General features: G+C 44.3%; 1 protein-coding gene across 1 annotated transcript in view; it reads left to right on the plus strand.

Moving 5' to 3' along the window:
• Positions 1-18,331, plus strand: part of SLC18A2 (solute carrier family 18 member A2) — a 40,396-nt gene extending 22,065 nt beyond the window's left edge. Inside the window, exons 11-16 of the mRNA XM_020891044.2 lie at positions 6,669-6,747; positions 6,912-6,963; positions 7,858-7,921; positions 9,795-9,914; positions 10,057-10,190; positions 15,922-18,331. Coding sequence (XP_020746703.1) covers positions 6,669-6,747; positions 6,912-6,963; positions 7,858-7,921; positions 9,795-9,914; positions 10,057-10,190; positions 15,922-16,026 — 554 coding nt within the window. The 3' untranslated portion in view covers positions 16,027-18,331. The remainder of the gene's footprint in view (positions 1-6,668; positions 6,748-6,911; positions 6,964-7,857; positions 7,922-9,794; positions 9,915-10,056; positions 10,191-15,921) is intronic.
• The last annotated feature ends 665 nt before the right edge of the window (positions 18,332-18,996 follow it).

The raw sequence follows: 18,996 nt of genomic DNA on the forward strand, positions 1-18,996 counted from the left end.
GTCCTTAGCTGAACATTTGGTTTCATTCCAGTTTTTGCCATTAGAATCCACACTGCAGTGAAATAGCCTTTCCATGTATTCCTACTCAAGTTTGAAAGTGCCTATGTCTATAGGGAAAATTCCTAAACTTAAATTGTGTTTTGATATTTGGTGGCCTTGCCCTAAAACAGGTGTTATCAGCCTTTCCCCATTGAGTGTATGTGAGAAAGGGGGTCTCATATTGATTTATTTCTGCTTTGTGAGTGAAATTGAGCACCTTTTCATATGTTTATTATCCATATCTATTCCCTTTACTGTGAATTTCTGATTAATATCCTTTGCCCATTTTTCTATCATTTCATCCTTTTTAAAAAGGTTATGTTCTTTGTATGTTCATATATTAATCTTTATCAGATGTTTTGCGAATATAGCCCTTTGTTGTATGTCTTTTGACTTAATAGGTGTTCCTAGGTTTTTTTGTTTTTCTTTCTTTTTCTTTTTGCCACTTGGAACATTTAAAATGCCCTGAGTCAGATTTAGCAGGCTTCTCCATCATTCCAAAGTCAGGTTCAGGAAGGCCTTTCCTATGTCAAGATTATTGTTTCACTGAGTTTCCTTCAATAAATGTATGAGTTGCTTTTTTTTTTTTTTTTTTGCATTTAAGTCTTGGTTTTACAGAGAATTCATTTTGCTGTATAAGAGTGTGACAAGGACCTCGCGTTACTGTTTTCTTTATAGCCAGCCAGCCTTACAGCCAGGTGCCCCTGGAGTCCATCTGATATTTCCCATGTCCCACTTGCTGGAAATGACCGTTTCATTCTCGGGTCTGTTTCTGGATTTCTCTCTTGTGTTCCATTTGTCTGCCTGTATCCCCTTGTCAGTACCTTACTATTTAATTACTGTAACCTGAGAGTCCTGCTTAATATCTGAGAGACTAGTCCTTGCACGTACACATTTCTTTAAGAATTTATCAATTGTCCTTCCTGGAGACTTAGTTTCTTTTCATGATTCTTTCACATTACATACTGACATCTTCAGATGGAGACTCTCAGTTTTGAACAAGCCCACATTTTTAGAGTCCCCCAACCTTCTCTGGTAGCTCAGCTGGTAAAGAATCTGCCTGCAATGCAGGAGATCCCGGTTTGATTCCTGGGTTGGGAAGACCCCCCTGGAGAAGGGATAGGCTGACCACTCAGTATTCGTGGGCTTCCCTGGTGGCTCAGATGGTAAAGAAACTGCCTGCAATGCGGGAGACCTGGGTTGGATCCCTGGGTCAGGAAGATCCCCTGGAGGAGGGCATGGCAACCCACTCCAGTATTCTGGCCTGGAGAATCCCCATGGACAGAGGAGCCTGGTGGGCTGCAGTCCATGGGGTCACAAAGAGTCAGACACAACTGAGTGACTGAGCATAGCACAGCACTACCTTCCTCAGGTGAGCTTGCATGCTCCTTGCAGAGGCATCTTCACAAACGCTGCCCTCTGGCTGGGGCTGGTCCCTCATCTTCCAGACTTATTCCAGTTGGCCTGGCCTGGGGACTGGTCCTTTGGGGGTCTGCACTGAATTTCTGTGTTCTTTCATTAAAAAAAAAAAAATCCTTCATTAAAAAGCCCCAAATGGCTGGAAGCTGGACTGGATGTGGAGGGACTGCTAAAGGGTGTGAGATTTCTTTTGGGGGTGATGAAAGCATTCTGAAATTAAATTGTAATGCTGGTTTCACAGCCCATTGGATATACTAAAAACCAGTGAACTGTGTATTTTAAAAGGGTACGTAGAATTGTCTGGTCTGTGGATTATGCCACAAAACAAAAACAAAACCAAATGCTTAACAGCAGGAGTCAGTCAGTGAAGGAGGAAAGATTCTGGGAGCTCAACTAAGGCCAGTTCTCAGCAGAAATCTCACTTTGAACTTCCTGGCTATGGAGATGGCAGAGGAACTGTGGAAGCTCCCCAGGGTCCTAAGGCGAGCTCAGCGCTTCTCAGGAGGCGTGGACTTCGGTCCTTAAGTTAGCGAATAGTGGTTTTTGCGAAGGATGAGCCCTGCTTCTGTCTCAGTGCTAAGACCAGCGGATGACGCCAAGGGGGGTGTTTTTCCCGGGCTCTTTCCCTCTGGCCTGTGCTGACTGGGGCCTCCAGGTGTCCTCAGGCGGTGCCCTGTGTGTTGCGGGGGTGTGTGGCTGTGAGTGGAGCTACGTGTTGGCTTTGCACGTGCTCCTGGGCAGAGATGCTGCTCTGGTGTTTCTGTTTTCTCCAATTAACTGACTTATCGCTCTAATTGACCGTGTCCTGGCCATACGCAGGGCTCTTCAGTGGCTTGGCCCTCTTCCTCTCCAGACACGTAAACACCATCAAGTCTTTCATGTCAGTCAGGGACCCAGGCCATCCGGGTTAGATAGCCGGCCACAGGCTGCCTAGATTTCATCAGGAAGGACCTCTTGCAGGGCTTATCTCTCCAGCCAGATGGTCCCCCAGCCCCATACCTTTCCACCAGTGACCTGGCTCCTTCCTTGGCTCAGAGCTAGACTTGTGTTTCCTTCAGAGAATCAGATTTCTGTTCCCATTTGCAGTGTCATCTGCAGTGTGGGGGAAAATCTCCCCCCATCCCCCACCATGTGGGCCCTTGGCACCTTGCCGCCCACCTCTCCCGAGCCCCTTGGGCCCCCGCAGCCAGGTGAGGAGCCCCCCTGCTGGGCCTGTCCCCGAAGCGAGGAGCCACTGCCAGGAGGCCGCACAGCTCGTTCCCGGAGGCCTGGCAGCTCTGCCCCTCCTGGTCTAGGGTCTCATGAGTTGGGTGTTGAAGCCCGCTGCTCTTGGCTCTGGAATGTGAACCGGGGCTGGTGGGTGGAGATGACGGAAGGCTTAGGGCTTGGTGTCAGGATGCCCGCCCTGTCCTTGGAGGTGCCCCTGAAAGGCTGTCTGGAAAAGTAGTAGGTTGCCAGCCCCGGGTCTGGCAGAGATGGATGACTCCCTGTTGGAACACTGGAGCGGTTCCTCCGTGAGGCCCACTGAGGTCTCTTTGAGTTCCGAGAGGCGGGTTCCGTCGATGGTGTAGGCAGTGGAGGTCCCGGAAGGCAGAGGATGCAGAGGCTGTGTCAGAACATGAATCGGGGGTTTGGAGCCTGAGGTCCAAAGAACATGTGGCCCTTTCCGCACCTTGGAGGGAGAAGGGGGGCTTCTGGGCTCCTAAACATGTACCTTGCCAGTTTCCCCATGGGGCAGGCTGCTGGACCAGTGGGGGCACCTTCGAGAGACAGCCTTTAGCTCTGTTAAGTGAATGTCCTGGCTCTGGGTCTTTGCTCTAAATGGTCAGGTGGTTCTGGGCACCTCCTGTGTGCCGCCGTGGAGCAAGGCTGCAGGGAGACAGATGAAGTGGTGCCTGCCCACAGAAGCTTACCGCAGTGTGGGGAAGGTCAGCATGCCAGGGTGAATGGTAGGTCAGGTGGGGTGAGTGTGGAGTGACAGGGCACAGGGATCGGGCTGGGAGGGCAGGTGCCAAGGCCCTTGGTGCTCACTTGGCCACGGGATCTTCAGAGCCTCTCTGTGAGGTGTGTGCAGTGGGAACTGTTGCCATTTCTCTGTCTCGAGGTTCAAGTGACCCATTCAAGCCTCAGCTGGTAAATTCCCAGCTGAAATGAACACCTTGTTGCCTGCCTCCTAATTCTGTGCTTCTGACCAGAGAATCATGAAGTTGGTGTTTGCCATCTGAGAGTACTGCTGACCCTTGAACAACTGGGGGATTAGAAGCACTGACCCTCCACACAGTTGGAAATTCGCTATAATTTATAGTTGCCTTGGTGTCTGTGGTTCCACATGTGTGGATTCACCCAACCGTGGTACATGTAGAACTGTAGTATTTACTACTGAAAAAAATCTACATGCAAATGAATCTGAGCAGTTCAAACTCATATTGATCAAGGGTCAGCTCTATTTGCTGGAAAATAACGTGTGCCGGCTCCCCGGTTACGCCTGTGTGCTCAGTATCCCAGCTGGTTTGCTTGGGAAGATGTAGCTCATCTGGGGCATTCCCTGAGCTTTTCTGCATCCCTGCTTTGAAGTTTCAGCTTCAGAGATGCTTCCCATGTTTCACCTGGGGAGTCAGGAGTCACCAGCAAGCCATTCTGGCCAGATGCTGTACCAACCACTTTCTCCAACCTCTGCTCAAGTTCTGGGCCAAATTCAGTCTAGAAGTATGTTTTGCTTGGCTGGCACAGGTGTTGGCATGAGGTTTATGTTTTTAAAATACGAATTGCCAACGTGTAAAAATCAGGAGACTTCATGTATGAATCTGGAGTTCCAACTTTTCTAGAAAAACCAGATCGTCTCATTTGGGATTTCAGTCCCCCAGGGCAGTCATTGTCTGGGCAGAATGGCAGCTGCGTCCTTAGGTGGGTCTGGGGCCTCCCCCTCTGTTTTCCTTTTGTGTCTCTGATGCTGAAGCTGAATGCCAGCAGCTCTTTATCACAGTAGCCATGCTGCCGCTTTTCTGATAGTTTGCGTGCTTCATTCATTAATGCCTCCCTGACACTCATCCTCAGACAAAGGCCCTCATGATTTCTTACATCTCCAGACTAATTTAGTTCTCTGCTATGCCCCTTCCAGGGTCAGGTTTAAACACTGGCTGCTTTGGGGAGCTTTGCAGCTGCAGACTCTGGTTCCCAGAGCACGTCACTGGCACCTGTGTGCGGCCCCAGCTCAGCCATGTAGTTCAGATGTCCTCTGATCCTCTGAAGAGGCTCTCATGGTGACCAGGACCATGTGTGGCCATTGTCTTTGCCACAGCCCAGCACGGAGCTGGGCATGAGCTGTCGGTGATGTTTGCTGTGTCCTGTCGCCCCCAGCAATTATGTGGTCACTGTATGTTGCTAAGTGTGATGGAAATGGTTTCCTGGAACGCGAAATGAGATTGCATTTAATTGTTATTTTCCAGATTATCAAATCTAGAATGATTCGGTTTTAGATTTAGCTCCCGTAAGCAATCACTTATTGAGGTCCCTTCTGTTCTGGGAAGCTCGGCCTTTCTGGAGATTTTTTTTTTTTTAATTAATTTTTATTGGATCACAGTTGCTTTACAATGTTGTTTTACTTTCTACTTATAGCAAAGTGCAGTCTGCTGTGTGTTTACATATACCCCCTTTTCTGATTCCCTTCAACACTGTGTATCTGAGAGTTTGATGGCTCGTGTTAGTTAGTGCCTGTGGGGGATCAGTGGAAGCCAGTGTGTCTTTGGAGAGGTAAGGTCACACTTGCTGCTCATGTGCTGGTGAGCTGCCTGTATGAGAAGGGCTCGGGCCCTGGGCCTTTGGAGTGAGTGGGGGCCTGCTCACCATCTGGTATCCCTCTGCATATCTAATTTATGCAGTCAGATGACTGGGAGCAAAGCAACGTTTACCTCTTGTGGGCAAGGCTTAGGAACCAACCTGGTATTTCTGGATTTCAAGGGAAAACACCTGAAGTGTTAAAAGTTTGAAAAGCCATCTTTGGAAAAGAGATTGTGCTATTGTCCTAATGATGGATGGAGACCAGGTGGAGCTGATGTGGACAAATGCCCTGGCCACCAAGCGTGGGCTGGCTTGAGTAGGCTTTCCTAGTTCAGGCAGAGGTACATTCAAGGCAACCATTGCCCTCGTCAGCTGTGAACTTAGCTTGGGGCTTGCAAAGTTCCTCTCCTGGGAAACCATGAAACTGTCAGTCACAAAGGATTTGGCCACAAAAAAATGACCACATACTTATTTACTTATTTATCTGGCATGGACAGATGTCCATAAGGTAATTGAAAGCAGGTTGGGGCTTCTCTAGTGGCTCAGTGATAGAGAATCCGCCTGTCATTTTAGGAGACACAGGTTTGATCCCTGATTTGATCCCTGGAGGATCCCACAGGCCATGGGACAACTAAGCCCGTGTGCCACTCCTGAGCCTGTGTCCTAGAGCCCAGGAACTGCAACTGCTGAAGCTGTGGGCCCAGACCCCATGGTCCCCAACAAGAGAAGCCACTGCAAGGAAGAGTGGCCCCACTCGCTGCAACTAGGGAAAAGCCTGACCAGCAATGAAGACCCAGCACAGCCAAAAATAAATAAATCTTAAAAAAAAAAGCAGGATGTAGAACCGTAGGTATAATTTTTTTTTTTTTAAGACACAGAACTCCTGTGCTTAACGCATTTATGTATGTATGTAGAACTTGCAAGGGAAAACAACTGTGGGGCTATCTGAGTGATGGGACGTGGGAGAATTTTAATGTTTTTTCTTTGTGCTCATCTCCGTGTTCCTGACTTTTGTCAGTGCCTGTGCCTTTGTTCCTCTGCACAGACACGAAGGGAGGGACCTGGGAGCAGATAACCAGCACTGCTCACTGCCTGTGTGGGGCGGCAGCTCCACAGCCGGGAGCTGTCCCCGTCACCGCCCCCTCCCCTGGTAAAGCCGCCACCTGGCAGAGGTGGGGGCGAGATGAAGCCCGCGATAGAGGGAGGGATCTCATTTCTGGAGTGTCGTGGCGGCTGGCGGCTTCGTGTGGACGGATGAGCCGTGTGGGGTCCAGACTAGCTCCATCAGACACCGGATATTAGCTGCTTGGGTGCAGGTCGCAGGGCTTCATTTCCTCAGCTCTCGTCACAAGCGTGGTGCCTCTCCATTATTAGTTTTTCTCACACGTGACTGATATCTGTACTGATAAGGTGTCCCTTTCATAAATTTACAGGCGTGGCTTTCTTGCCAGCTAGTGTCTCTTATCTCATTGGAACCAATGTTTTCGGGATCCTCGCACACAAAATGGGGAGGTAAGATGAAATGAAACAACTCAACACTCACTCTGTTACAGTAACGTACTTACTTTAAAAAACCCCAAGTTTCTACCTTCACTATTATAACTGTTTTGATTTCCACTGAAAACCTGGATGGAGGGGAGAATCGTTTCTTAATATGCTTTTTTGTGTTTTGACAGATGGCTTTGTGCTCTTCTAGGAATGATAATTGTCGGAATGAGCATTTTATGTGTGAGTAAAAGATGACATTTGAAAAAAAAAAGATGACATTTGGCAGGTGGAAATAACCTGTAAATGAAATTTTTGCTTTGGGCAAGAATTACCAACAAATATGGCAGTTTGAAGTTTGTTGACACTTAGTTTTATTAATCTTCCCTTTTCTTCTCATTTTTTTTTCTTCTCATTTTTTATCATGTTAAAAACTTTGGACAAGATTCCCCAAAGGGTTTATCTTTATTTTGCGTCAGTTGGAAATTATTTAGAATGTTTTATTACATTGTTTTTATTTCACCTTGTTCCCCCTCCCTGTGCATCTAAAACATTACAGTGTCTTGAACACTTTAGGGCAACCAGCCAGAAACAATAGCAAGATGTTTTTCTAGAGTAAAACATCTTCTACCAAAGGCTAATATCTACCCCAAATGAGATTTGTTTTTTTCTGGTTTTTTAAAAAACGGAGTATGGGCACTTCCCTGGTGGTCCAGTGGCTGAGACTCTGCCCTCCCAGTACAGTGGGCCTGGTTTTGATCCCTCGTCAGGGAACTAGATCCCACATGCTGCAACTAAGTGTTCGAATGCTGCAGCTAAAGATCCCGCAGGCTGCAACTAAGACCCAGTGCAGCCAAATAAATAAAAATAACTATTAAAAAAATGGAGTATAGACTAGGCTGAACTTTCACATATGGAAGTGAACTAGCTTTTCGTGGTGGTCACAAAACCCATTTCAACTCTATTAAAGATTTGGAGGGTCGTCTTTTATCCAAACTCCATCTTGCCCCCTCCTCCTACTTCCTCCATAAGGGGACACACATACCAGGCCAGAGAAAACCTCTCTTTAAGACTTCCTATGATAATTCAGAGTTGAATAGCATGTTCTTTTGGCATAACATGTATTTCCTCTTACAGATTCCTCTTGCAAAAAACATCTATGGACTCATAGCTCCCAACTTTGGAGTTGGTTTTGCAATTGGTAAGTCACTGGAGCCTTGTGCCTAAATTTAAAACTTTGTTTTCCCAGTACCAAGAAAGAGTTCCTCAACTTCCCTGGCAGTCCAGTGGTTAGGACTCTGCACTTTTACAGCAAGGGCTTGAGTTCAATTCCTGGTTGGGGAACTAAGAGCTTGCATGCTGCACTGTGTGGCAAAAACAAAACAACAACCAAAAAAAGAGTGCTTACTTGGGCAGACTTATAGTTATGCAATAATAAAATTTCTAGAAGCTTGACAGGAGACTATGGCAGCTTAGCTCATGTACAGTTTGTAGATTGTCCACAGATACTGGCTTTCATGAGCTAGTCATTTATTTCCTGAAAACCAGTATTGTAAAAGCCTGATATTTACAGAAGCAAAACGACACTCCACTGCTGAGCCTGGGCAAACAGGAGAACTGCTTACTTAGAACCCATCTGTTTGGGCTCATATCTGTGCACAGACTTTCTCATATGAGGCTGGGGGACAAAGGCTTCACATGTGGTTTTCAATAAGGTTTGGTACAGAAAAGGTTGACTGATGCATTGATGACCAGCTGTACTGTGGGAATTTTCACAAGCAAAGGGGACAAGTCTTTGTAGCAATGTGAGGCACAGTAAGTAATATGTTAGGAAAAATCTCGTTCATATTTTAGATAAATAGCACATGCTTGTTTCTCATTTATAATATACAGATTAATCATGATAAAGGTGAATCTGTCCAGGGTAAAGGCAGAAGTTGGATCTTTGGTACAGTAGCGAGGATGGAGCCTTTGCTGACCCCTTAGACCAGGCTAGGTTATCCCAGCTTATGTACATACATACACATATACACATACACATACATATGTGTATACATACACATAGCTTCTCACAGTGCATTCATAGCATCACTCACAATCATAATTTATTTTTCAACTCTTTGGTCTGTTCGTTATCCCAGCACCTTGCACATCTCAGGTGATCAGCACATACTAGTTGAATGCAAGAAATCTCCCTTACCCTTCTGCCTCTGTGGGGGTGTGGGTGAGGGATCTGACATTTGAATGCCCTGCCAGATGTGTTCACAGCCATCATCTCATTCAGCCAATCACTATCATCTCCATTTTATCAATGGGGAGAGTGACGTTCAGAGAGATAAGGCACAATGATGCTCAACCAGCCAGGGGTTTGGATTTAGAACTCCGAATACACGTGTCCTTTCTTTATACTTCCTGTTCCCTGACTATTCTAGAGACCAGAGGTTCTAATACAGGTCTTGGCAGTGGTGATGGTTTTTGGTGTTTTAGCCAACTAAATGAGCAAACCTCTTTTGATTTTAGTTTCCTGAGTAGGGCCGGGCAGTCCCTCATACTCTTTCCTGTTCTGGTTCCTCCTGATTCTCTCTATGCTTTCCGACTTTAACTCTCATAATTTAAGAGTGAAGCCAAGCTGTGGGTGGGGAGGAGGCTGGGTGAGGCATGTAGTGTACGCACTCTTTGAGGGCAGAGGATGATGTGGACCAGAAAATAGTGAATCAGGAAAGCACCCACAGGAAGCAGGCTCAGGGTTCATACAGCCGGTAACCAGCATCCCTCTGGGTCTGCAGAATGGCAGGCAAGTCCCTAGAGGACTGCATGCCATCTCCCAGACGGTGGAGGGCACGATGAGGCAAGGCAGGGAACAGGCAAATGGTAATCTGAGTTCCAGTCCCAGCCTCAGGCACCTTTGGTCTGTCTTCAGTGAAAGGTACGTTGTAGAGAGTTTGCCTCAAGACTTGGCAGACAGCAGTGAAGAATCTTGGCAGGGTTGTAAGGTTAGGACACAGTCATTGACATTCAGCCCACTGTTGGTTTCCATCAGTTTTCTGTAGACTGTGTTCCCTGACTGTCCACAGGCATGGTGGATTCATCAATGATGCCCATCATGGGCTACCTGGTCGACCTGCGGCACGTGTCTGTCTATGGGAGCGTGTATGCCATTGCCGATGTAGCATTTTGTATGGGATATGCCATAGGTAAGGACATTGGGTTTCCAAAAGAACTTTTTTTTCTCAGTGCACGACTGATAATGCCTACTGAAAATTATTTAAACCTTTGCATCTTTCTGCCTACAAGACATTTAGAGAGAGCTATATCTAATTCTCTGTTTCCTGAAAGGTCCTTCTGCTGGTGGGGCTATCGCAAAGGCAATTGGATTTCCATGGCTCATGACAATTATTGGAATAATTGATATTCTTTTTGCTCCTCTCTGCTTTTTTCTTCGAAGTCCACCTGCCAAGGAAGAGAAAATGGTAAGAAAAATTTTAGGATGCAATTAAGTGTTTCTTGATCATTTTAGCATGGTCTGGCTAGTGCCTTACGGCTTGGTTCTAACATATATTTCTACTCCTTTTGAACAGAACTCCCCAGATATAAATAGTAAGAGTTCCTTTTTAGTTTGTACCACATAGAGCAGATACTTCTTTGACTGTGTCAAGCATTATGTTTATACATTTGAAGAGTGAAATAATTTTCATACCTAGATTAGCAATCAATATAGCTCTTCTGTCAATCAAATATAAACATAGATTTATATTAACAATTAATTTAATTTTCAAAGATTCTTGAACTCTTGAACATAACTTTTTTGCCTCCAGTGGTCACTCCTAAGATCAACCTTTTTTGGTCCTATCTGCTTTTCTCTTAACCCTTACCGTTTTTAGTAGTAGTGTCCTAGTCTTTATTGCATAAGAGTCTGGAGGTGGTTTTAATGTAGGTAACAGACACTTATGGAAAAACATTGTTTTATGTACCTTTGGGCACATGTGAGCATATCTTTATAACGTTTAAAATTTCATGACCAGAATCCTAGCTATAAGCAAGATAATAGTATTGAATATAAAGTGTTCCCCTTTTGAACAAATTCAAACTTATTAATTCTAAATTTGAATTTTGAAATGCATCAGTCATTTTATCCTTTCCAATAAGTGTTCATACCTGGTGGTGCTCCTGCTGACTTTTTTTAAACATCCGATGCTGATGGACACTCATCTGGTTGAAAGAAGAGGGCCTTAGATTAAGAGCGAATGAGAGAAGCAAGGCCGGGGGAGGTGGTATTTTTGTGTTTAGTAATGGATGTAGATTCCCTTGCGCTGTGCTCTTCGGAGTGCATCAGAAGTTCTCCATGATGTTTGAACTGAAATGGGTTTTAAGACTTTGGCATTTCTTAATTGCCCCTTTCATGACCTTCCCCAAAGAGTAGGTTTAAAGACAGACACAGACCCTGAAGTTGGGTTGTATGTAGTCTGTTTTGGGCATTTTGGGCATTTATTAGTATGTTCAGTATATTTAAGAAGTGTATCCAGCACTGAGCACTGTTCTTGTGCCCTTTATTATATAGGATTTAAGTAGGTATCTTTGAATTACTCACACCCATCTGACTCTTCCTCTTTTGCTGACACCTCCCCAGCTCTGAACAACTTTCTCATCTCTCTCAGGGAACTTCCTGCTTTCAAGCCTGGTCATCTGAGTTCCCTGGCCACCTTTGTCTGACTCTGGCAGAGCACCTTGGCCCCCATCAGGGTCAGGACATTCTCTGTGCAATCCCAGAAAATAGCTCTTGTTCTGTTGCCACCGTTATCAATCTGATTAAGGCTGAATGAAGATTACTCCCAACCCTATTTGACCAAAAAAAGAAAAAATCACCTACAAATGATTCTGTCACCCAGGAGACTGTAGACCCAGGAGGTAGCGCAGGGCCCTGGAGCTGAGCTGTCTTTCTCAGAGGAAGATGATTTAGCCCTGACCTCACAGGGTGGTTTGAGGATTCAATGGAGTCCCAGCGGAGTGTGACCCCCATGTCTGCACATAGTAAATGCTCAATAAGTTGTCACTTGTTTCCATATAACCCCACCCTCCTTTCTTGCTCTTACCTAGCTCTGATGTACTCTGTCAGCCCGGCGGTCCCTCAGTCTCCTCCCCTTCTTCTCTCTGGGAAATGAGAACTCTCATAACCCAGCGCTGCCCACTGGGCTTCCCTTGCCGAGCAACGGACGTTAGTGGCTGCTGTGTTATCCGTTTGTCAGTAGCAGCTTTGAGGGCTTATCTGAGGTCTTGGAGGAAGTGGGTGAGGTCAGGGGACAAGTTCCTGCTCTGGGGTCCACACACAATGGGCAGAAAGCCTCTGTGCCTCTCCCCACATTCAAACCAAGGCTTTAGTTCATTTAAAAAGAAAAGTGCTGAAGGCAATGGAAGAGACAATCCTGAAAGGCAAAGTGATAAGGAGGGCCAGGCTTCCAGGAGCTACTTCCACTGTAAAATGTCCCTTAATAAGTGCCTAGCAAGATGAATCATTGAAAACCAGACAGAATGTGTGTCTCACTGCCCATAATTGATGCCTGTAATTGAAGGCATCACGTCAGATCCATTTGAGGGGCACGATGGTGACATCGGAAGGTGGCAGCCAACAGCCGCTGCCTACTCACTGTGCAGGCAGGAAGCAGCTGATGGCACCGAGTGATGGGAGGCAGCCAGGGCAGGAAGCCGCGCGAGCCGGGGCGGAGAAGGATCGATTACCACCCACTTGAGAAGCTCCAATAGCGCCAAGTGCCGGCATTCAGGATCAGCAGTTACCAAGCGCAGCGGATGGGAGAGCCAGAAGGCGTACAAACCTTAGCAAGTAATCCCTTCATTAGGAAGCCTTCTGACTAAGTGGTGTGTGGACTTAAGCTCGAAATGGAAAGTTCGAGTGCCGTTTTATGGTTCCCAAGTCATCCAATCATGAACCAGTTTGTGAGCAACTGAGTTTTGCTTTCATTTGGTTTATTGGATTTCTGTTTTTTTGCTTTGTTTTGTTTTAAATTAGTGTTATCAAAACAGGCAGAGAGAAAAGCCTGTTACTGTAGTCCCTCTGCAGGTATAAGAAACACCAGCTCTGTCATTTGAGGGAACTGCATTCCACTTGTAAGAGATTGGTTGTAGCCTCTGGTTCTGAGTAGCCAGTGAGGAAACTGGGTTCTGGAATGGACTTTATTTTTTCAGGTTAAAATTTTTTTTAAAGATAGGGCACATTTCTTAGGTCTCAATGGACATGAGTTTGAGCAAACTCCAGGAAGATGGTGAAGGACAGGGAGCCTGGCGTGCTGCAGTCCATGGGGTTGCAAAGAATCACGACTTAGCGACTAAACAACCACTTAGGTCTTACTCTTCAAGTTTCTAATTGTTGCTCAGACAGGAAAGTAGGCTATTTGAGGACTGTAGCTTGCTTTTACTGGCTGATACTGATGCAAAACCATCACTTTATTAACAAAAAAGATAATGTGGTAAATAAGTCTTTTCTAGCACACAGGAGCCCTGGTATCTTTCAATATCTTGAAGCCTGGAACTGTTACATTTTAATACTTTGACAGTTTCACTGTCCTAGCTTTGTATTTGTGTTATTTTTACACTTCACTTGGTCCAGCTTTGAAAATCCTGACTCTATGGTGTCTGATATGAAACCAGGCATTTGGCAGGACTGGAGCTCAACTCTCAGGAACGGGCTTTGCCCTGAATACAAATGACAATCCCCTGCACCCGCCTCTTTTATACTTCACTTGAGGGTCAAACACACCTTTCTCCCCACAGCAGTGCATGGAGGACTGCTCTAATTACCAGGCTGCTCCCCAGGCCCCTCTGAATGCATCCCTTTGGCCCGTGACTTACCCACTTGATGTTGTTCATGCCTCTCTTTTCGTGGCACTTTTGGACTATTTCATGCCCTCTGGCTTAATCTTGTATAACTTAAAAAAAAAAAAGTGGCACAATAAATCTTTCAAAAAAGTGTCCAGAAGTCAGTAAGCTAGGTTTTAAAAGTTACAAATGATCTTTTAAGAAAGAAAACTCCTTTACCTGGTACAGGTAGTGTCAGCAAACCCAGTTTGGTTAATTGATAAGTTCTGTACAATGCCAAATCATTGGTCTGACTGAACTTCTTCCCTTGCAATGCAGTTTTTAAACTAGGTCCGTTATGTGCCAGTGCTAGGTTCCAGAAGTCATTAAGTCTATAGAGTGTATGGTATGATGGTGGACTAGCCAGGGGAGAGAAGGCCTTTGTGGTAAGGAAGGATGGCCATCCTTTCCAAGGCTGGCTCTCTGCCTGTGGGCCTGAGGTTAATAAGGCCTCCTGCCTGGCATTCAGGGCCCTGCAGTCTGGGTCTGATTTGGCTTTCCCGTGATGGTCTCCTTGTGCCTCAACATCAGATCTCGGGGTGAGGAGGAGGGTTGGGGGAAAAGGCAGGCTGCTTTACAGAATGCCCTGCAAGCTTCAAATCCACCCGTCTTCTCACGTGCTTTCCCCAAGCACTTGAGACTCCCAGTAAGCACTCTGCCCACGAACCCCGTGGAACCGCCACTTGTGTGCAGTGAGGTTCTGAAGTTGCTGGGAGAGGACCTTAAAGGCCTGGAACACGCATCTGGTAGGTGCCCAGTAAGCGGTCATCAGCTGTGTGGCTCTGCTTTGTCCCAGAAGGTGCCGCACGTATGTCGGGTGGTGTTTCTCACAGCACGCTGACACCAGTATCACTAAGGGTAGGAACCTGGGATTCGATGTTTAACCTGCCTCATCAAGTGATTCTTGGGCACGTTTCTTTGAGGATTGTGACTCCAGAGGCAAGACATGAGCTCTTGATGGCTAAAGCTTGTGTGCTACAAGCACACACCCATGCGGGAAGAAGGGTCCTGCTGTCTATCACTTTAGTTACTTACTCTTTAAAAACTGAGCTCCTCATGAAGTCCATGTATCAATTCGCTTGGCAAGAAGCATAATAATAATGAAAAAAAAAAAAAAAACTAGAGTTGAATTTGCAGCTGACAATTTGAGCTGGCAGCCTAACTTAGAGTCACGGAAGTCCTTATCATCACAGGCCACATGGCAGGTCATTTCAGAATTCCTTGGGAAATGATAAATGGGTTAGGGGCTGAGTGGAGACACAGCAGCTGATCCAGTCTGTGGGACAAGAACGGGGAGGAGCAGCTGCCAAGTGCCAAGATAGGCTGCGACAGGCCAACAGAAGAGTAGTTAAGCCAGATCAGTGTCGCCATTTAGACTTTCAAACGCACAAAAAGGCACCGGCAGGATAGCTTACGTGGAGGAAAACTGAGACATGCCTGGTGAGAGACTCCGTTTCAGTTGCACCTAATGTCATGCTCTGCACCCCTGGCTGTCCTGGAGCGTCACGAGTGGTCGTTGGCACAGGCCGCCTGGGCTCGATCCACCCCATTTAGCCGAGCATCTCTTGGTCAAGATCTTTGACCCTTATGCCTACACAGAGGGTGATCAAGCTATCACACAGGGCTGTTGTGGAGTAGAAATATATTGAAAATGCCTAGCAGAGTCTTGGCATGATAAACCCCACCTGTATACTCAAGACTACATGCTTGGTCCGTATGCTTCCAGGAGGAATAATGACTATAGCGCTTATCAACTGAAGATATTTATCAACTGAGGATCAGTTGATCTTTAAAAAGCTTTTGTTACAATAAGGGAGCACATAGAATTTTTATGTGTATGAGAGAAACATACTTTTTATTAATAAAACACACTTGAGCAAGAAGAGGCCAGCCAGGACTTGGGAAGAAATCCTTCTGAGATGCCATATTTAGAAAGGTAAGGGCCCTGTGATGCTTAATCCAGGGAAACCAAAGGGGCCGTACCTGTGGCCTTACTAAGGAGGATCCCCCCACCCTAAGTATAAACTAAACCTAACCTGCATACCCCTTTTTTCATAGCTTATAGTTTCCTCCAAATTGACTTAGGGTCCCTAGCAGATACAATAGGAACACTGCAGAGACTGCTTCTGCTGCCTCCTACTGCCTGGAATTTTCACTCTTTAGAACGCCAGGTCTTCCAGGCCAGGCACCTGGCAGTTGCACCAGATTACTGGTTGGTTAATACTGGGTGGTACTGTAGGTAGTTTTCAAACTACTAATCCTTAGCCTTAACCAGTTTCTGTCTTCTCTTTATGAACCAGTGAGTTAATATATCTGCACTCTGCTCTCTTTTAGGCTATCCTCATGGATCACAACTGCCCCATTAAAACAAAAATGTACACTCAGAATAGCAGCCAGTCGTATCCAATAGGTGAGGATGAAGAATCTGAAAGTGACTGAGACCCTCAAAAGTCCTCCAAGTACCTAATTGTATAAAACAGTGTTTCCAGTGAAATGACTCATCCAGAACTGTCTTAGTCATACCACTCATCCCTGGTGAAAGTCATACAACCAAAGGTTCTTTCTTTTCCACGGTTATGATCGATTGCCAACGGCCTTATAAAGAAAAAGCAGCTTTTCTAGGGGTTTGTATAAATAGTGTTGAAAACTTTATTTTATGTATTTGATTTTATTAAATATTATACAATATATTTTGACGAAATATAGTGTAAATCTATAAATATTTGAATCCAAATCAAATATAATTTTTTAACTTACATTCACAAACACCTGGGCAAAAAAAAGTCTTATATTTTTTTCTGAATATTGGTAATGAGTGTTTAAAGCACACATTATCTCCGAGACACTTCCAACAATGAGAAACTAGAAGGAAGTCTGAAAAACAGAGTCAAGTAAGACGGCATATATTATGTAGTGACACTGAATGTTACTGAGCTTGGAATTACAGTTGACCTGGAACAACACAGGGTTTGGGAATGCCAACACCCCACACAGCCGAAAACAATCAGCCCTTCGTTTCCGTGATTTCATGTCTATGGATTCATCCTACCACGGGCCACATAGTACTGCAGTCTGTATTTGTTGGAAAAACTCTGCATATAAGTGGACCCGTGCAGTTCAAATCATGTTGTTCAGGGGTCAACTGTACTATCAATATATTCATGAGGTAAAAGCTAGTTATCTCAAATGCAGAAGAACTTGAGTCAGTCACCTTTCAGATTTAATCCATGAATCTCACTCAGCTGGCATTAGTTTTCTATTTAATTACCTACCTGGAAGCGGATGGTTGTAAATTATATATTTACATGTCTTGTGGTTGGCAGCAAACATTAAAGCCATATAAGAGTAAAACAGTGAATATTCTGAAAGCAGAGAAAAGCACCCAAATATATAGTTATGAACAACTAGAAGCTTTCCCTTTCAGATACATACCTGTCCTACTGGATGACAAAAGATTGAGAACAGAAACACCTTATACTATTAGGATTGTTTAAGCATAATGAGATATATCAACACCTAGCTGAAGTTTTAGAAAAGAAATTTAAAAAGCTAATAGCTGCTATGATGTGAAAAAAAAGTCAGACTATAATTTTCTTTTACCTGGAAGTCAAGTGTTTTCTAGGGATCTGTTAATTTTTTTTGATACTATTATTTTAGATGAAGATGAAGGAGGAATAAAACTTGTCTTGAATTGTGTTAGGAAAACAGGTAAAAATAATAGGGTGGTCAGGGCACACTCCCTTTCACATGCAGGAAAAATCCCAAACATCTAAAAATGTCTATGTAATACTGTATCACCTAGCGCTGTGTGATGTAGTTTTTCTGAGCATGATAATGTTGCTGTGCCTTTTCGATATAAGTACTGTTAGTGAACACTGTCCGTTTATATCGTTTTGTATGATATGAAGATAGTGTGGAATGTCTTAAAAACACTTGTTCATTCTGTAGTTCTGTAATAGTAAGCAAAAACTACCTAATGTCAGTTTCTTTGTTAAGCTAAAATTATTTAACTTGGAAAGACTCTACCTTTTACTTCCCTAAAAAAGTAGCTAATATTTCCTTTCCATTTTCTTCATGAAGCTTTTTTGTGTGAAGTCTGGTTTTTTAAGTGCATGTGTTGGAAGCAAACTGGCTTCCTACTCATGTATTTGCATTGGGCGACTCACACAAGGCCTCTGGTTTGCTGGAGGTGCTTCTATGGCTGAAGTAAAAAAACGGGATTGTTCTCTACTTCTTTAGGGGAGACCCTTAAAAAACAATGTACTACAAATCAGTTCTCTTGGAGGGTTTGTAGTTCTCCCCACTCCTAATACTATATAGCTTTTAAAATTTTTGCCTGTAAGGCTTCAGTCTCTTCAAGAATGACTGGCAGCCATGTCTGCTGGTGATCCCTAGAGATCATATAAAAGAGAAATGTTTTTCAGACATGTTTTGAGAGCAAAAGGGGAAAAACTGTATCTGATGAGGAAAAAACCTGAAAGGTCTTTCATATGAATAATATTCTGGGGTGGGTAAATCTATGAAAAGAGGGGCTGTTTTTAAATGTGTGTATCAGAACAAACAACACACAGCTCTCTGAACTGTTTATTTTTTGAGCAGAAGTGGTTTTTATGCTTGTACCTAGCAAAACAGATACAAAAAATTTAATGAGGTAGCAATGAATACTCAGTTCTTTCTTTTGACTGCTAAGTGTATCCACCTACATTGTTTTAGCTAGTTTACCTAATAAATCTTCTGAACACTACTGTGCCTGTTGTTTTCCTTTGTTAACCAGATAATATCATCAGAATAAAATATGTGAGAACATATTAATTGTGGATATTCAATTAAAAACTATTCTTTTTTGCTTGCAGACGTCAGGTAAAATCTACTTCAGACTAGTTTGAACCATGTTTTCTGGCTTTGCAAAATGTTTTAAATTGAAATACGTAACTACCCACATGGTGTCAATGTGGAATCAACCAGTAAGTTAACCTTGCATCTTTAAAGCTGTACTGCTTTCCTGATTGCTATGAACAAATAACTATAGTTGATAAAAGTAACTAGGATATGCAGCCACTTGACACAGTAGATCCATGGCCATGGAAGTACCATGAAGTCTAGGATATGCTTGTGTGCATCAGGGGTGAGAATCCATGACTTTAAACAGATCTTAAAGTAGATCCACAGCTTAAAAACGTTTAAGGGAACCTCCCCCAATCCCATTTTAAAGAAAAGCTATTATCTCTCAGTTTAGAAATAAACTCAATGTATTTTAAAATTAAAGTGATTTTGAAGTTATTCACTTTTACGGGGACTTAAGATTTTATTATCTTACTATTAGTAAGAGCCAAATATCTTCAAACTGCCTTTCAAAAAATTTAAATATACTTAAATTTAGAATTGATAGTAACCCTCACATTTTTACTA

The sequence above is a fragment of the Odocoileus virginianus genome, chromosome 7, assembly GCF_023699985.2.
Source record: "Odocoileus virginianus isolate 20LAN1187 ecotype Illinois chromosome 7, Ovbor_1.2, whole genome shotgun sequence".
NCBI classification, from domain to species: domain Eukaryota; kingdom Metazoa; phylum Chordata; class Mammalia; order Artiodactyla; family Cervidae; genus Odocoileus; species Odocoileus virginianus.